At 37.6% G+C, this 17,507-nt stretch overlaps 1 protein-coding gene across 1 annotated transcript in view; it reads left to right on the plus strand.

Annotated features, from left to right (window-relative positions):
- Window positions 1-17,507, plus strand: part of RP1 (RP1 axonemal microtubule associated) — a 280,580-nt gene that overhangs the window by 183,187 nt on the left and 79,886 nt on the right. Inside the window, exons 23-24 of the mRNA XM_058528715.1 lie at window positions 5,543-5,601; window positions 5,922-5,966. Coding sequence (XP_058384698.1) covers window positions 5,543-5,601; window positions 5,922-5,966 — 104 coding nt within the window. The remainder of the gene's footprint in view (window positions 1-5,542; window positions 5,602-5,921; window positions 5,967-17,507) is intronic.

Below are 17,507 nucleotides of genomic sequence, written 5' to 3' on the forward strand. Positions count from 1 at the left end.
GTGGGCTCTCACTGGTATATTCACTGGTGAATTAACAAAAGGTGTGTCACCTCCACCAGGGAGTCTTTCCTGAAGCCTTAGGCTGGGCCAACTGTCGCTTCTGTATACCTTTACCAAAGCGCATAAAGTTAACTCAGCACTTACTGTATTCAGTTATATGTATGTGTTTATGTCTGTCCTACCTTCCCAACTCTCAGAAGACTTTCCTCAAGATCAGGCTGATGTCTGATATTTTTACTTTCAGCCCCTACCATGTTTTCTGAACTAGAATAAGGGTAAAATTACGTGTGTATTCAATTGAACTGAAGGGCATGTATTAATTAAGACACCATAAGCCTTAAGGGAAATCACATTAAATGAGAGATTTAGAATTAGAACATGGAATCTAAAAGGTTTAAATATATCTTAATCTCACTAAGACATATATAAACCAAATTATCATTTAATATGCATTTTTAAGTATTAATATAATACCAAAGATTGATTCTTAGAATTAGCACAGGAGTTTAAAAAAAAAAAGTTAAATGTCTCACTGGTATAGATTTTTAAGCAAAACATGGTTTATTTATCTCAGGATATATCACTCTTGAAAAACAAAAGTTACTGGTTGATCAACCACAATGCAGACTTCTCTGCCTTCACCCTCTGGCAGAGAGGGGTGCGTTTTCTATGGCTCCCTCTCTGTAGCAAGCAGCAGCACGGCTACATCTTGATGCAAGAGATTCTTAAACAGAAGCAAGGCTGATAATCACCTCTCCACCATTCTATCATTATTATTCACAAAGCATTTTCCTGGCTTAACTGTTTTGTGCCAGCCCTGATGGTTATTCCAAGAAAATCACACATGAAGGTCCATGCCTTTAGAAGGGTGTAATCAAAGACCTTTGGTGTGCACAGGACAGACCTACAGCAGAACACAGTAGGTGCTCAGGAAGTGTGTGCTAAATTGGTGAATTTGTGAATAAGTCATAAACTAAGTCATATACAGAGCAGGACTGAATATATCATTTGTGGAAAGGGTCAGGAAAAGAACCAAGGGCATCCCAGTTTTAACAGCGTCCTTCTTTTGCATAACTACAGTTGACAAGGGAACTTTTACACCTAGGCCAGCCATGTGTGAAGGTGTTAATTTGTGGTGCCAAATTTAAAATGAATTTACCCCTCTTGCCTCATCATCAACCTTTCTAGGCTTCTCTTCCAATTCTACCCTATAAAGTATGTTTTGCTCCCTTCTCTAGACATTTTCCAGGAACATTAATATTCTCTTACCTCAGATGTCACATTTTATTCTTTCCTCTGCTTATTGAAATGTCATTCACTGTATTGTTTGTGAACATGTTTGTCTCATGTACTAAATGATAAACTTCTTCAGGGTAGGGTCTCATACATTTGTTTTTATCATCCAGCGTGGCTTCTTGTACCATGTAAGGACTTGGCCAGTATTGGAAAAAAGGAAGGGAGGGAGAGAGGGAGGAACTAATAAAAAACATAATGGAATCCCAAGTTGGAAGAAACCTTAGAGGTCACCTAATCTTCACATGAGTTCCCTCTATAACATCCTTAGATGTGTCATTAAAAAATTCTTTATGTATTTGTTTATTTTCAAAATAATTCAGCCTATGTACAAATGGTTTTATTTTTCCTTTCTGGGAAATAGGGGAAAATGATGAATAACATAGATAAGAAAGGATGTTGAAATTTTGATAGAGTACAGAAATGTAAAATACTATTTTTATAGGGAGAAGAGAATAATAAAAATTATCATGAGACAGTGAGCAATCATTTAACTTTACTGATTTTTTTTCCCCAAAAGAGGCCACTATTAATCATTTCTTGCTATTCTGAGCATGTATTTGTGCTGCTACAGATTTCTGTGCTCTTCTTTGTCAGTTTGAACCATTCCTTGGTACGAAAGTGACAAGTAGTGATGGTGGGAAACTGACAGAATGAGGCGCAGGGATGAGTCTTGCTCATTTTTCGGGATGGGGGTGGAGACATAGAACCTTCTTACAAGTGTTCAGTATTTCTTGTGCTGTTTTCAATGTGAATGAGTGGTTGCCATATCTAAAATGTATCTCAGACAAAAATCTGTGTCACCTTTTTGTGTCCCTTTCCCACCAAAAACAGCCCACGTATTTGAGGGCAAGATCATTCAAACACATTCCATGGTTATCTACTTTAATCTTAAAAGACTAGAGAAATTTTTGTTTGTCTGTTTCTGTGTTTTTGTTTCCTAGTTAGCCCAGTGAAAGGGAACTCCCTGGTGATCTGGGAGTATTTAAGCATGATTTTGCTGGTGGCTGCATAATATGTATGGTGTTCTTGGGCAAGCAAGTTCCTCCTGCTTGCTTTTTATTCCATTCCTTTAATATCATCATCCTCTCAAGCCATACTGCTCCAATACTCCCATCTGTTCACTGGCTTTGGGGGAATTTTTGTGTGCTAATGCAAAAACCTGGTTCACAATCCTCAATGACTAGCCTTGCCTAGTTCTCTCAGTTTCTTTTAGAGCACATTCTGGAATAGAAATTAAAGGATGCATGTGGACACATGCCTAGGCCGGTAGATAGAGGCATATATGCAGAAGAAAATATGGGTATGCTGCAAATAACTCATCTAGCAACTAAAATCTATGTGGTTCTATTCATTAGAAATGGTTCATGAGCAAGGATCTGATGGCAATATAAAACAATTTTTTAAAAATTCCATAGAAATGATGGCCACTGAAGGGAATTAAGAGTTAATAGTCTTAATGATTTCAAGTTTTTTAAGAAATCTGAACCTAGAGAAATCTAGAGGAAATTATTTTTAATAGAGACCCACTACTCAAAAGTCTCTGGGGCTTTCAGGGCCATGGCATTGCTTTAGTCCAGTATCTTCTGAAAAAAGAGAAATCATAGAACAGACTTTCCATAAATGGACAAAACAAAAACTTTCCATAAATGGACTAAACAAAAGACAAGACTAGAGTATGATTTTTTAAAATTTCAATCTGTCGGTCAATAAACCCTGGTTTGGTTGCAAGAATGAGAGATTCACTAAAGCTAATTTTAGAAATGGCATTTTCAAAGGTGACTCTCATGGAACCCAGCTTTAAGCAATAAAGCTACACATTGTAAACTAGAAAGTCATCAGAGAGCCAGTTATTCTCTTTGGATTTTCAAGGTGTCTCTTCATTGAAGATCTTTCTTCTGTCTGTAGACCAGCTTCTTCTGGAGTCTCTTCTCTCTCATATCTTTGGCTTGCAGGTAGCTTTGGGTTCCAGACTACCAGCTGGCCTCAGCAAAGCAGGTACTGTGAAGCTTCCATGTGCAGTGCCATCTGATCACAGTTTGTGTATCTCTTAGGTCAAAATATTAAGAGAGAACATCTGATTGACTAAGCCTGGGTCAGGTGTCCATCTCTGCTCCCATCAGCTAGGATGAGAGACAGATCCTCTGATACAAACATCACTGTCCAAGGCCTACCTCTTTATGTCACATTTGAAAAGGTAGGGGGATGGCAATCACCCCAAGTTTATTTGCTATAATACCAACTATATTGGTATGTTTGGCAATGAGAAAATACAATAGTAACTGATATTTATTGACCATTTATCACGTCAGATAGCACGATAAACTTATATGTATTTAATTTGGTATCCCTATTGTATAGGTACTATTATTATGTGTAATTTACAAATGAAGAAATGGAGGCTTAGAGAGATCAAGAACATGGGTCACTAACTGGTATTGAAGCCAGGCAATCTGACTCCATGTCAAATCTAGAGACTATGTTCTTAAACATAAAGCTGACCTCCTTTGTTCTGGCGTATTAAGAAAGCCACAGAGATAACAATCTAGCTGCCAAGATGGGATACATAAACCCAAATTAGGGGCTAAATAAATGCGTAAAATAAATTATATGTGTTATTAGACTCCAGAGGAGGAAGAGAAAGAACACTGTGAACTGAAGTAGTCAGAAGGAAATGGGATCTCTCATAACTTTTGAAAAATGGAGAAATGAGTGGTCCTGACAGAACAGTGCGAGCTCACAGTTCACCTTTATACCTCACATGTTAGCATCACCGCTAATTTCAAGACCAGTGTGGTGGGGTAAGTCCCACAGCTCAGCCTCTGAAGTCCTTGACATTCTCAGATCTTCAGTAACCCCCTCATGCGGCCCACTCCCCAGTGTGTTTTCCAGCAGCCTCCTGTGCTTCAGCCGCCCTGAATCTCATCTCTGTATCTTTGCTCTTCTCTCTCCCTACAGTGCCCTTTCTGACCTCTTGTTTACCTGTCAAACATCTGCTTACTCTCCAACCTTCAGCTCAAGTATCTGTTTGTTCTTCATTCCTTTGTACTTCCACATTCTTGCTATTCAGAGTTGGTCAGTCTCTTTTTCTGCTCCCATAATATCTGTAAGTATTTCTTACATCACCTACAACACTTACACCTTTTTTATACATTTTATACATTTTTATACATTTTATACATTTTTATACATTTTATACATTTTTATACATTTATACCTTTACCCATCTATTTCATTCTTTCACACTGAAAGCTCCTTCAGCTTAACTCCTTGTCTCTATTGTTCTTCTTGTATCCCCAACACTTAACAAAGTGCCTGGCACACAGAGGCACTTGCTAAATGCTTATTGAATGGATGGATGGATGGATGGAAGAAAGAATGGAAGTATGTTTGAATATGGGAAAACAATAACTGTGGTCTTGTGGTAGAATGGTAACATTTGTTTACTACTTAATAATACATAAAATATTTTTACATGACTCTTCATTTCAGCTTCACAACAGCTCTTTGAGGCAGGTAATTTAGTCAATGAAACTAAGCTTCAGGAGGGTAATATCACAAAGCCAATAAGTGGTAAAGTTGGTTTTCTGAGTTCAGCCTTGGCTTTTTCTGCAACAGGGAGCTTCTAACACAGACATTTTGCTGGTTTCGAGGGAAGCGGCCAGGATGAGCTATTACTCATCCTAAGCACATTTTCCAAAGTGGTAGTATTTTCACCAAATTTTAAGGTAATATGATTCTTTTTGGAGACACTGAGGAAAAGATATTAAAGGAAGCTATGTGAAAGCAAAAGAGAGACCCCCACAGAGGAGGTATTAAAATGGTGGAACTTGTTTTTCTGTGCCAAGTTTCCCTCAAACCAGTGGGCAGTCATGCTTTCTAGCCTAGCCCAGGTATCAGGCTCAAAGTCTTAGACCTGCCCTGGTCTTTCTTACATCTTGGTACTGGGAGTCCTCCGCAGGAGCCCCAGTTACACTTACAGGTGTTGGTGACTGAGGACTGAGAAGCCTGGAGAGGTAGATGGTTAGCAGGTTTAGCAATTTATATAGTTTATTCCACAGTTATGATATCATTCTTACCACAATGATGAGTACACAGTAAATTGGATTGTGTTTGACTTAAAAGCTATTTTTATAGTTGCTTTTCAATGTCCAAAATAAATGCAGAATCAAGCTTATTGTAAAAATCGAGAAAAGCAAAAATTAATTTTCTATTTTTTTCTTCTTTTGTTTTTCTTTCTTTTCATCAGATGGCTTCCCTTTATGTCTCAGGGCATAATTCATTCAGAAATTGAACTTTTTCGTCAAGGTGAGAATTAATGAAACCTTTGGTGGAAGAAAGGACAAGATGATTTTGACACAACTGGACGTCATGGAACAATCCCCAGTTGCCCCCAGAACGTCCTCTTTGATAGTTTACCCTTCACATCAGATTTATAGTTATTCCTCATAGTGAAAATAAAAGTATATGTAAATATGTGTCTTGGCAATGTTATATGACCTACTGTAAACTAAAAGTCAGCCTAAGGATTTGCTACTGTTAAAGAGTTAAACATACTTCTTTTTCTCCCGGTTATAATGTTATCAGACAGATCTATTATTAACTGCACTTCACTTTTATTTTTGCAGAAATGCAAGTAAATCATCAACCTAAAATACAAGAGGAAGCAAATGGTAAATGCCGTTGCCACTTTTTGTCTTTTAATCATCTGAAATAATCTATTTCTATTTCAAGATTACCTGCCTTGTACAATTTTTAGTATGTTCTTATTGAATTTAAACTATTAATTGAAAAATATTTAATGTGAATGTAGGAACAGGCATTAAATTATAGTTTCACTTATGAAGAAACTAACGTAAGCAACTTCAGCCCCAAATGCTTTTTCCCTTCAATAACTTAAATATGGGGAAATAATTATTTGTCAAATGATTAATTTCTATTAATTGTACTTTTTTAAAACTAACTTTGTATATTGGTTTCTCAGTTTTCTCAGTCTTTTGAGATTAGCTTTTTCTGTTAGATCCTCTTCAAATCAACCTGCAATTGTGTCGTTAATATATTTACATTCTGCTGATCTGAATTAGATGGATCAATACAGATTACTAATATGCCTACCAATTTAACAAACACTGTGTTTTCAAAAATGTATTGTATGCAGTAATTTGAAACTAGGCAAGAGTTAATGCTAACATTATTATATTCATAAAGTCCTGTATTGATTAGGATGGCCACTGAAATGCAAACATCATGCCCACTCTGATAGCTAGCATTTGCATTAGTTATATTAGAAATTGTATTTCAGCTTATATTTTACTTTTTGTTTTTAGTTATTTATAGGGGAAAGGCTGTGCACATCTCAGACTATTAATATGGATGTAATTTTACTAATGATCTAGAATCTCTTAGTAATTTTAAGGGACCTCAAAAGATCTGTGTCTTACAATAAGCCCTTAAGTAAGAAAGCTTGAAATGACATTCTAAGTAGAAAAATTAGCCATTAATTCCAGAACTTACTGGGGTATATATGAATAATATAGGTTAATACTTTTAAACTGAAGATTCTAGTTAAGGATGAAAATGTTGAAAGACTCTTGTTAATAACATTAGCTGTGTAATCAATGTCACTGACACAGAATATAACAAAGTTGCATTATATAGCAGAGGTGTTTACCTAGGAGTTTGTTAGAGACACTTTATCAGTGCAATTTGATTAAAATAAACTATTATAAAATGTTTTCTTATAATTAATTATTTCTGTGGTTTTAGTTTATTTTATGACCTCATTAAAATATCTCTATTTTTTATAGTATAAATGTGGATTAATCACAAACTTTAGTTTATGAGTAACTATCATTATTTGTCTGTGAATGGTCCTCTTGTATTTTATTTTTAAAGTCTGAAGAAGGTTATCTTTAATATTTCTTGGGATATGATTCTAGAAATACATTAGTAGTCTTATAGTTATATGAATAAGCTAATTTATGGTGTGGAAAGAACCTTGAGAGGTTCTTTCTGATGAGGCAGTGTTACTTTGTGGTTAAAAGTGTTGACGAGCAAACATGAGTCTTAGAATTTGAAAGTATATGAAGCATCTTTATGTAATTCATGCCTTTCTATGTAGCTACAGTAGGAAGAAAATAGACCAAGATGCTATTTCAGTTTAATAATAGAAAGGAAAAAGAAGGAATCAACTGAGTTAAGTTAATTTCATTTTGAGGTAGTTAACAATAAATACGGTTATGTACCATCACTCACTCTGTGCCAAGTTTAATGAATTCCCATCATTCCCACAATCTAACATGTTTCCCAAACTTTGACACCTTATAAGTATAAATATTTATAATTTATATAGGTAAAATCATTTGTCATAGTAAAACTGCATTTCTGAGTTAGATTGAACTTGGTCATAAGATGGTATTTTTAATATACATTGCTGGATTGAATTTCCTAACCATGATCAGTGCCTTTTGTATAATGCTCTCATAGCTAGCCACTATGCTAAACCTTCTTACTAATTCTAATAAATTTATATTAATTCTATAGTAATAAATTCTATAATAATAAATACATTCAAATTAATTCTAATTCTAACGAATTTTCTCAAGATACTCTTTGAATGATCTGTGAAGGCAGCCATCACATGCAAATAATGATATTCCTTTCTTGGACAAAGATGCTGTCTAGGTCCCTGGTACAATGTAAAACAGAAGCAGTAATGGCAATATTAATAGTGGGCACATATAGAATTTACTATGTAGAGTCTGAGTGTTTTAGATTTATTGATTTGTTTAATCCTCACAATAACCCATGAGGTAGATGGTATCATTATTCCATTTTACAGGTGATAAAACTAAAGGACACAGAAGTTTTTTTAACTTGCCTAAAGTCACACAGGTGGGAAATAGCAAATTTAGAATTTGAATCTAAATGGTTTAATTCCAAGAGTCTTTACTGTTCGTGCTTTAAAGGAACTTCTTCCAAATGCTTAATGGAAGTCAACATTCTTTAAAGACGTTAAGAATATGTGTGTTTATATGTGTGTATATATCGTCTATGTCTTTGGATTTATTTTGCTGTGTTATTTTTTTAACTTATTAGGCTATATTTTTAGATCTTTAGCTTTCAACCTTACTCAAGACCCAAATGCAAGGATGTTTTTAACTGTCCGGGGAGATTATTATTGTCATTGTTATTATCCTTATTAATCTTATTTTGTCCAGAGCCTTTGTGGAGACAAGTGGGTTTCTGCTAAGCTTCATTTGCTGACAGTTATTTGGAACCTAACCTTTCACTAAGAGTGTAGCCCCTTTTGGCTTATTTCAAAAGTCTCAGGTCCAGTGCCTACCCTTACGTGGGCCGTAGCCTCTCATTCTCCTGGCCTGGGGCATTGACATTTACCACAGGCACAACTCAGGCCTTCTTGACTGCTAGCTACTCACCACTCAGTTTCTGATGATGGCCACTTTATTATTATTATTATCATTATTGTTGTTATTATTATTTGGAAGTGGGAGATTTTTCTTTCTTGGAAATGAAATAATGTACTGAAAAATTTGGGTGTTTTTTTTAATTTGCAATTTATCCAAAAACTAGTGGTGTTATAGTGAGAGGGCTTTGAAAATATCATCCCAGGAAACTGGCTCAGAAGTATCGGTAACTTGTCTTAAGTCAAGCAGTTAGTAAATGAAAGAACTGGTCTTGGAATTCAGCTCTTAACCATTATAAAGCTGCTTCACTTTAAATGACTAAGCTTCCTACATGCTCTCAAGGGTTTCTGATTTGAGGGACTATAAAATTCTTGGAGTACTTATTCGTTTATTTATAGGCAATGCCGACTCTTTGTAGCATAATTGCTAGCAACTTGGTGAATTATCTGTAGTAAAGATTATTAAAATATTTTCTCTCTCCTCTCGATTCTGTTTTCCATACAAGCTTGTTGGCTTCACTACCCAAATAGTGTGTGCTCTAGGAGAGAAACTGAAATTTAATTATTAGTCTCAGCTAAACATAATTAAGAACATAAACTATCCTGTAACATCATCATGCATTTGGAATCAAATGTAGATGGTTTTGGATTGCCCCCCACTCTGATCAGTTATGGCACAATTTTTGGTAGTTGTGTAGGTAATAATTAGGTGACCGCCTGAGCTCCAAAGTCGGAATCTTCTACCTGTTGTGTCAGTCTCATTTCCTGGATAGGAAGACACACTGTGGGTGTCTGGGAACCTGGGTGGGCCTGAGGGGTCAGTGTCTCAGATAACTTCCCATAATGTGTGCAGCTGAGATGCCAGAGAAACTGTCTCTGGGATTACCCCATCAGATCCAACATAGGTGGCCTGAAACTGGATTAACAAATTCCAGTGGGGCTAAATGGGAAGAGAGAAGTCAACGTGTGAACAAGTTTGGAACCAAAAGGAGGAAGGTGAGCCCAGAGGATTTCTTAGCAGAGGCCAGATGTTTGCTGTGACTTAGTGTTTGGTGCCCAAAACCTTCAGCATGTGTCTGCCAGGAGGAGTTAAGTGAGCAACCAGGGAGACGATGCAGTGCTCCCCATGCCCCCTGCTTGTCTTTTGCCCCATTTTCTCCCGACGTTCACTAGTCACTGTTTGGATAGTCATTCATGTTACATTGATTCCAGAACACTGGTTCACACCTTTTCCTGACTGAGACAAAATGCCCATAATTCAACATAGTAATTGAATGAAATGGATAAAACACTAAAACAGTAATACTATGATCTCAGCATCTTCAGAATATCCAACAGCTGTGCAGAAACATTACCACAAAGAGCCTACTCTCAACCAATTTGAATTTAGAGATAATTCACAGAAAGCATAGTATGGTTTGGGGCGAAATAGAATTAATCAGTGGTTCTTACTGAGTCTGAGGCAAGGTTTCTCAACTTTGAGACTGTTGACATTTTGGGCTGGATAATTCTTTGTTGTGAGGGACTGTCAAATATATCATGGGATGTTTAACAGCATCCCTGGCCTCTACCCACTAGATGCCAATAACACTCACCCACCAGTTGGAACCACAAAAAATGTCTCCAGGCATCACCTAAATGTCTCCTGGGGGCAAAATCACCCCCAGTTGAGAACCACTAGAGAATAGTGGTTCTGTTGGAAAAGGGGGCTAAGAAGTTTTGGGATAGGCAAGTCTGGAAAGGCAGATGTGACAGACTGTATTTGTTAAAAATGTCTGTAACTGCAACATTTCCTATCCAATGTGCTTTTCCAGAACCTTGCCAATCCCCCATCAGAGGCAAAATCAACCTGGGCAGACCTTTAAGACTGCCTCAACTAATAGTGTGCAGCAGAAGTTATGCTATGTAAACATACGCTCTCTCATACATAACGCTCTTTCTCTCTCTCTCTCTTTCTCTTTCTCTCTCTCTCTCTTTCTCTTTCTCTCTCTGTCTCTCTCTCTCCCTGGGAATATTTTTCCTTGGAATCCAGCTACCAGGCTATGAGGAAGCCCAGACCACATGGAAAGGTCTGCATGGAGAGGCACAAAGGCTGTTGCCCTGAGCCCTGGCTGAGCTTCCAGCCAGCAGCCAGCAACAACTTGCCAGTCATGTGAGAGAGCCATCTTGGAAGCAGATCCCCTCTACAGTTGGGCTGCCCCAGTTGACACTGCTTGGAGCAGAGATGATCCTTCTCTGCCAAGTCTGGCCCAAATTTCAGATTCATTGGCAAAAGAAATAATTTTTGTTGTTTTAAGCCATTAAGTTTTAGGGTGGTTTGTTACACAACGATATGTAACTACAGCAGAAGAATTGGTGGGGCGTAGTTCATATAGAACTGCATACATAGGTCAAGACTAAATATATTGAGGATTGCGAGTTGCTATCCTGATGACTGGGACACAATGATGTGGGATTCTGAAGGTAGGTTTGGACCTTATAGATTGCCTGGAGGTTGGAGCATGAAGTACTTGAGAATTGTTAGCAAATACTCAAAGAGAGGCAAGTTAAGGTTTCTATGTTAGCCAAGGTAAGGTGGGCAATCAATAGAGACAAAGGGCATGAGGCATGGGGGAAGTTTAGCAGCAAGTATGAAGAATAAACTTGAGGGGAACTTGGGATAAGGACAAGAAGGAAATACCATTGATGAGAAGCTGGAATCCAGGTCGAGGATGGTCACAGGGAACCTGGAGTACCTGATGGGAACCTGACATTTAGCTGCTGTGCTATCCTCCCTGCCAAGGATCAAGATTTGAAGTGGAGTTGATTATACCAAACAGTCAGGGAGAGGAGTCGTGGTAAACTGCCACTAAAGAATAGCTGTCCTACCTTGATATTGATATAAAACAGGCTCCCACATGCAGGGAGGCTACTGAGCATCCCGCTTGATAATGCAGATTCCAAATCTTGACTGCACCTCTTTCTCACTGCATGGCTTGGGGAAATCACTCGTACTTCTCTGTGCCTCTGTTCTTTTTTATAAAATGGAGACCATAATAGAAGCTATCAGGGTTGCTGTGAGGATTAGATAAAATAATATCTATAAAACACTTGAACAGAGCTTGGTATGTCTCATATACCCCATAAATGTTCATCTTTAAACTTTATTTTGCCTTGTGATAAAATGTATCGCTGGTCTTGAGCATCCAGCCGCAGTCCCACTGTACAAGCATTTGGGGAGTAGGCAACACACCCTACCACCATCAACTGTCTCTGTTGCTAGTTCTTTTGCATTCAGCCCTATAAATTGGGTGTCCTTTACCATGTCACACAATAATAAATAATAAGCAGAATCATAGAAATAAAAGATTTAACCTAAACCAATGTCAATATAAAATATATAATAGATTCATTTTTTATAGTGTTTTATGGTTGTTTTCTGGACTTAAAGTGGAGAAAATTGGGCATTGTTTGAGACCATTTTATTCTAGAAAGCATAACTGTTTCTAAATCTGTATCAAATTTATCTTAACTCCTGTGGTAGTCAGCACATAATTTCGCTATTGCTTTACATGATAATAGGATTAAGGATATTTGTCTCTTGGAAGAATAAAAATATTTGTAAAGTACTTAAAAAATTCAAAAAATTCTCATGATCCTCTTATGAGGTTGTATTTTGAAGGACTTATGAGTTTATACACGTAGAATTGTTTAGAGATAAAATTATCAAAAATTAGAATAAAGTAATAATTTGTCTTATTTACAGTATCTTTGCCACATCTCATTGAAATATATTTACATGCCCTTCAAATTTTGAATGATACAAGGTCAACATTGTTTCTGTTATCTTTGTGCTAATAATAAGACCAATGATGAGGCAAATAACAGTGTCCTTTTCCTTTGTAGAAAAATGACACTAATGACACATCATCATCAGGACTTGTTCTTTGTTGATTGAGAAATAGTTATATATTGTGCTGAACCATTCTAATAATACCTTGAATATCCTTCCTCACACATGCCGTCTTTACTTTTCAAAATACTTCTTAACACATCCCAAACTGTTTTACGAAACATTCACTCACTCTTTTTTCAGAAGCTACTATTTGCCAAGTGTTGTACTGGGCACCAGGGATACAGAGTCATTTAAAATCAAAACTTACCCTTCAAGGTGCTTGTGATCTGGGTGGGTAGATACGGGTCGGAGGGCACAGAGAAATGGCACTTATTTACATATCTAATGGTTGAAGTGTGGAGAGAAGGGTTCATTCTAGTTACTAAAAGAGGTGTCAGGAAATGCTTCTTAGAGGAGGCGGCCTTTAAGTTGGGCCTAGAGACATAGATGTTTACCAGATGGGAAGACAAGAAGAGAGGTAGAGGAGACACATTCTGACAGAGGGATTTCAGGCAAAGTCCTGGAAGTGGGAAGGAGTCCTTTAGTGTAGATAAAAGGTGCAAGGGAAAGTGGCTGTGTGAGAGGGAGTTTCAGAGGGGCCAGAGGCTGCTTGTGGGGGTGCTGTGGGCTGTGGGTATCAGTATTATGAACAGAGTTGAATTAGGCATTTGACAGGCATGTCAATCTATAAGTAATGTTAAAATATAACCATGGATGTAAAGATGAAGAAAGTTTTATTTATTCTGACCTCTCTCAAGCAAAGGGAATGTGGGTGGAAGGAATTCTTAGATTCACTACCTAGAGTCTGGGGGAGTCGCACAGGGCTTTGGGAGAGGAGGTGGATCTGGTGACCTTTAGGGCTTTTGTTCCCGAGTCGCCCGCAGTTCTCCTCCATCTTTCCCTGCCACAACGCTCAACCTCTCTACCAAGTAAGAGTCGAACAAATGTTGCATGCATAGTGGTATTGGTCTTCTTAGGCTGTCTCAATCCACCTCTGATTGTAATCAGGGCAGGGGGAGGTTGCAATCTGCAGATGTGCCTTGGGTTTTGTGACTCCCACTGTGTCTTACCGTGCCCTGCTCTGTTAAGGGAAGTGTCTTGGGAATGTTCTTGCTGTCTGGTGGGTCATCAGGCCAAGAAGCCTTGTCCCATAGTCTTTACTGTGCCTTGTCATGACTTAAGGCAGGCAGCTTTGAGGAGTTTTTTCCTCAGTATGCTGAAAGAACAATTACATTGTAAGAGCTTAATTTACATGCATCCTCCCTACATTTCTCTGAGTATTCAATGGGTAGTTGCCAAGTAACTGAAGATGTGTCTAGACACAAATGTTTCTATATTCAACCACAGGGTCAATTTTCTGAGCTACAAAGTCAAGTGCATATAACCCCTGGAACAGTACACACAGAATAAGGTAAAGATAAAATGTTAAGATCTAAGAAAGGGCTATTGAACTTTGCTATCTACAGGGACTTTGTTCACCAAAATAACTTACTCGTGCCTTCCTCAGAATAAACCTCCAATTAATAAGAAAACTTTGGAAAGGAAAATGTTAACAGCAGGCCAGCGATCTATTTTTTCCCTTTACCTGGGAAATAAAAGCGATGCCTCAGTCAAATCCTCTTGCATATATGCTAATAATCAGACCTCCTGGTAAAAACACTAATGGTATTTATAAGTAAAAAGATAATAGAGAGCTCTTATCTGTGAAAGGCTTTCAGCAGCTGTTCCAGTTTTCTGTTGTTGCATAAGAAATCACCCCAAAACTTAGTGGCTCGAAACAATACTATTATCTTTCACCTTTCTGTGGGTTGCCATGGCTCAGCTGGGTGATTTTTGCTTGGAAGCTCTTGTGTGATTTTCATCAGATAGTTCTGCCAGTGCAGACATCTGAAGACGTGACTGGCTGAACTTCAAGGTGGCTCAGCATGCTGCCAGCTGATGAGACCAGGAGCTCAGCTGGGGCTACCTGCCTATTTGGGGTGTCTCCATGTGCCTTGGGTTTTCACAGCTCAACTCCTGGGGTCTGAGATGGAGAGTCCTGAGAGAGTGCTTTAACAAACCCAGGCCGACTTAGACTCTGAACTCCCAGAATGTCACTTTGGCTGCATTGTGTTGGCCAAGGGCAGCCCAGATTCAAAGGGAGAGGAAATACACTCCATCTCTTAACACAGCAGTAAAATAGTCACACTGCAAAAGAGCAAGTGGATTGGGAGACATCAGTGAGACCTTCTTCAAATAACACAATCTGACATAGAAAGATATGCCTGGTTCGTCTTGGTTGCCTACTGTAAATAAACCTGGTATTTATGGATTGGTGGGGGCATAACTGGAGATTGTTAGATAAGCTGGGAAATCAGTGGAGTTTAATAGTTCTGCATGCATTGTTAAATCTCTCATGTTAAATCTGAAGCAGCACCTGTTCTAATAAAGGCTGGAGAGGACATTTTTGAGTTATATTGGTCATCTAGGGCAGGAGTCAGCAAACTTCTGTGATAAAAGGCCAGATAATATGCATCTTAGGATTTGTAGGGCATATGGTCTCTGTTGCAGCTACTCAACTCTGCTGTTGTAGCACAAGAGCACCCATGGACCATTCATAAACAAATGAGCCTGGCTGTGTCCCAGTGAAACTTTAATTACAAAAACAGGCAGCAGGCTGGATTTGGACAGTGGGCTATAATTTGCCAACCCCTGGTCTGTGATCTCTCCGAAGGAAGGACACTTGGCCTGTGGCTTGCTGGTGAATCATTAGTAAACTTGGTATTAGGTAATGTCTATAAACTCTGTTGAGTCTGATTTAATAATTTGACTCACATGGTCCCTTAGCCTCTTGAATGTCTATCATAACGTTTGTACATAATATGGACACTTAATATCTGTAAATCAGCTGCTCAACAAATATTAATTGAATTCCAATTGTTAGCATAGCGTTATATCCTGAAGTTCAGGATTTTCCAGTTCAATTGTATCTGTACTAATTGCACGTAGCTACATAAGAATGGCAACAGAGCATATACTTTCCATTGTTAAAGCAGAAGTTCCTGTTAAACCTTCCTTCATTATCGACAAGAAATCCAAATTTATTCTGGGCTATTTAGAGATCATAGAGTACATCTAGACTACTTTTAAAACATTTCTAACACAAAAGAAAAATAAGCCTCGTAGGATGTAGTCTCCAAGAAAAATTTTCTTTTTTCTATAGCAGAATTTCTTCAAACGGAGGCCACTGCTGTAGTAATCGTCCTAAATTTAAGCTTGAGAGCCAATAAAAAGAGAATAAAATGGGACAGTCTAAGGGAGGTCATCAGCAACAGATCATTGCATAGTCCAAAATCTTTTTTTAAATTTTTCAACACACTGATAAATATAAGATAAATATTTAGACTTTAATTATATGGAATTCTCTTTCTTCCTTTGGGAGCTTTGAGTTAATAGAAGTGATTTTGTAAAGGGGTTAACAGATGACAGTATTTTTTGGTATGATTCATGGGAGTTGAAAAGACAGCAACTATAAAGAAAGAAAAAAAACAGAAACTTGTATAAACAGAATATCTGAACTCATAGTCTTTTGATTTTTGGGGGTGAAGAAAGTTTCACAATAGAATATTATAGAAAAAACTTGTAGTTGTGACAGATGTAATAAGCAATACAAAAACTATAAACATATTATTAGCTCTGATAAAAATAAACTTTCTCAGGACAGTGAAATTTTAATTTAAATATAGACTCAGAATGTTCCTCTTTGTTATTTTCAACAAATCTTCCTATTTTGTATTTTAGATACAGACATTCTTAGAGAAGTTAAATGATCGTATTTTTAAAGTATATTATAGAAAATATCGGAAAATACTTACTTTTTTTCCAGTGGTAGAAAAGAGAATTATGCCCAAGATAACTCAAAAATCAACAAAAATCACCACAGAGAACATTTCATTAGTTACTCCACCTTTAAAGCTCGTTTCATAGTGACATGCTGATTCCAAAAGGGAAGAACACAGGAGTATTATATTATAAAAATCAATGGCTCATTGCTATTTGTCTCTATTTCAGTAAACAAGATATCCAAGCTGATGTGCAAACTCATTCCTGTCATCTCCCCATGACAGCATGATACGAAAATCCCAGGGCAGGCCCAGATACAAGGGAAGGAGATAAGGATGAGACAGGAAAGAAGATCTAAAAAAAGGAAAGAGATTCTTTAACTTCTTGAATTGTGCATCAAAGCACAGATGGAAGTCTTTCTGTAAGGATTAATATCGTGATAGGGTTCTCAATGGGATTATTGTTTGAAATTTGCATGTTTCCTATTTTCCCACATGAACTGAAATTCCTCAAAGCAGAGTTGCTACAGGATAGACCTAGAGTGCACCCCTTTGGGTGCTGCCCCTCCTTTGGCATTTTGGTACCGAGGCTTAAGTTCCATCTTTATTATCAAATGTAAGATTATGCAAAGTTTACTTGATGCAAGTTTTTAAGCCGTTTAGAGATAGTCAGATGATCTTTATGGATATATTGGGGGGAGGAGCAGCATTACATACTAAAAAGAAAAATAATGTCTTAGTGGAGGAGTTACTGAGAACCCAGATGTCCAGAATGGTGGTAGATCTTAATCTCATTTTGAAAATGTAAAAATTACTCACAAGGCAGTGTGTGTTTATGGAGACTTTGAAAATGACAATAAAGACATCTTTAAATTGCCCCTACAATCCGGAGATAGCCTGTGATGAATGGAGATGCATGCCCTACATAGAGTTCTAGCAGGCAGGACTTGATCCTCTGCTGCGCTTGACTGCGTGGTGTGGGTTCAGTGTGAGAGGGTTTTACTGCAGCGGGGTTGACGGTGTAGCTTTCCAAAGTGCACAAAATAATTAAGTCTATCTCAATTTGTCTTTCCAACTAACCCAATCATAGAAC

Source organism: Diceros bicornis, chromosome 33 (assembly GCF_020826845.1).
Source record: "Diceros bicornis minor isolate mBicDic1 chromosome 33, mDicBic1.mat.cur, whole genome shotgun sequence".
Classification (NCBI taxonomy): domain Eukaryota; kingdom Metazoa; phylum Chordata; class Mammalia; order Perissodactyla; family Rhinocerotidae; genus Diceros; species Diceros bicornis.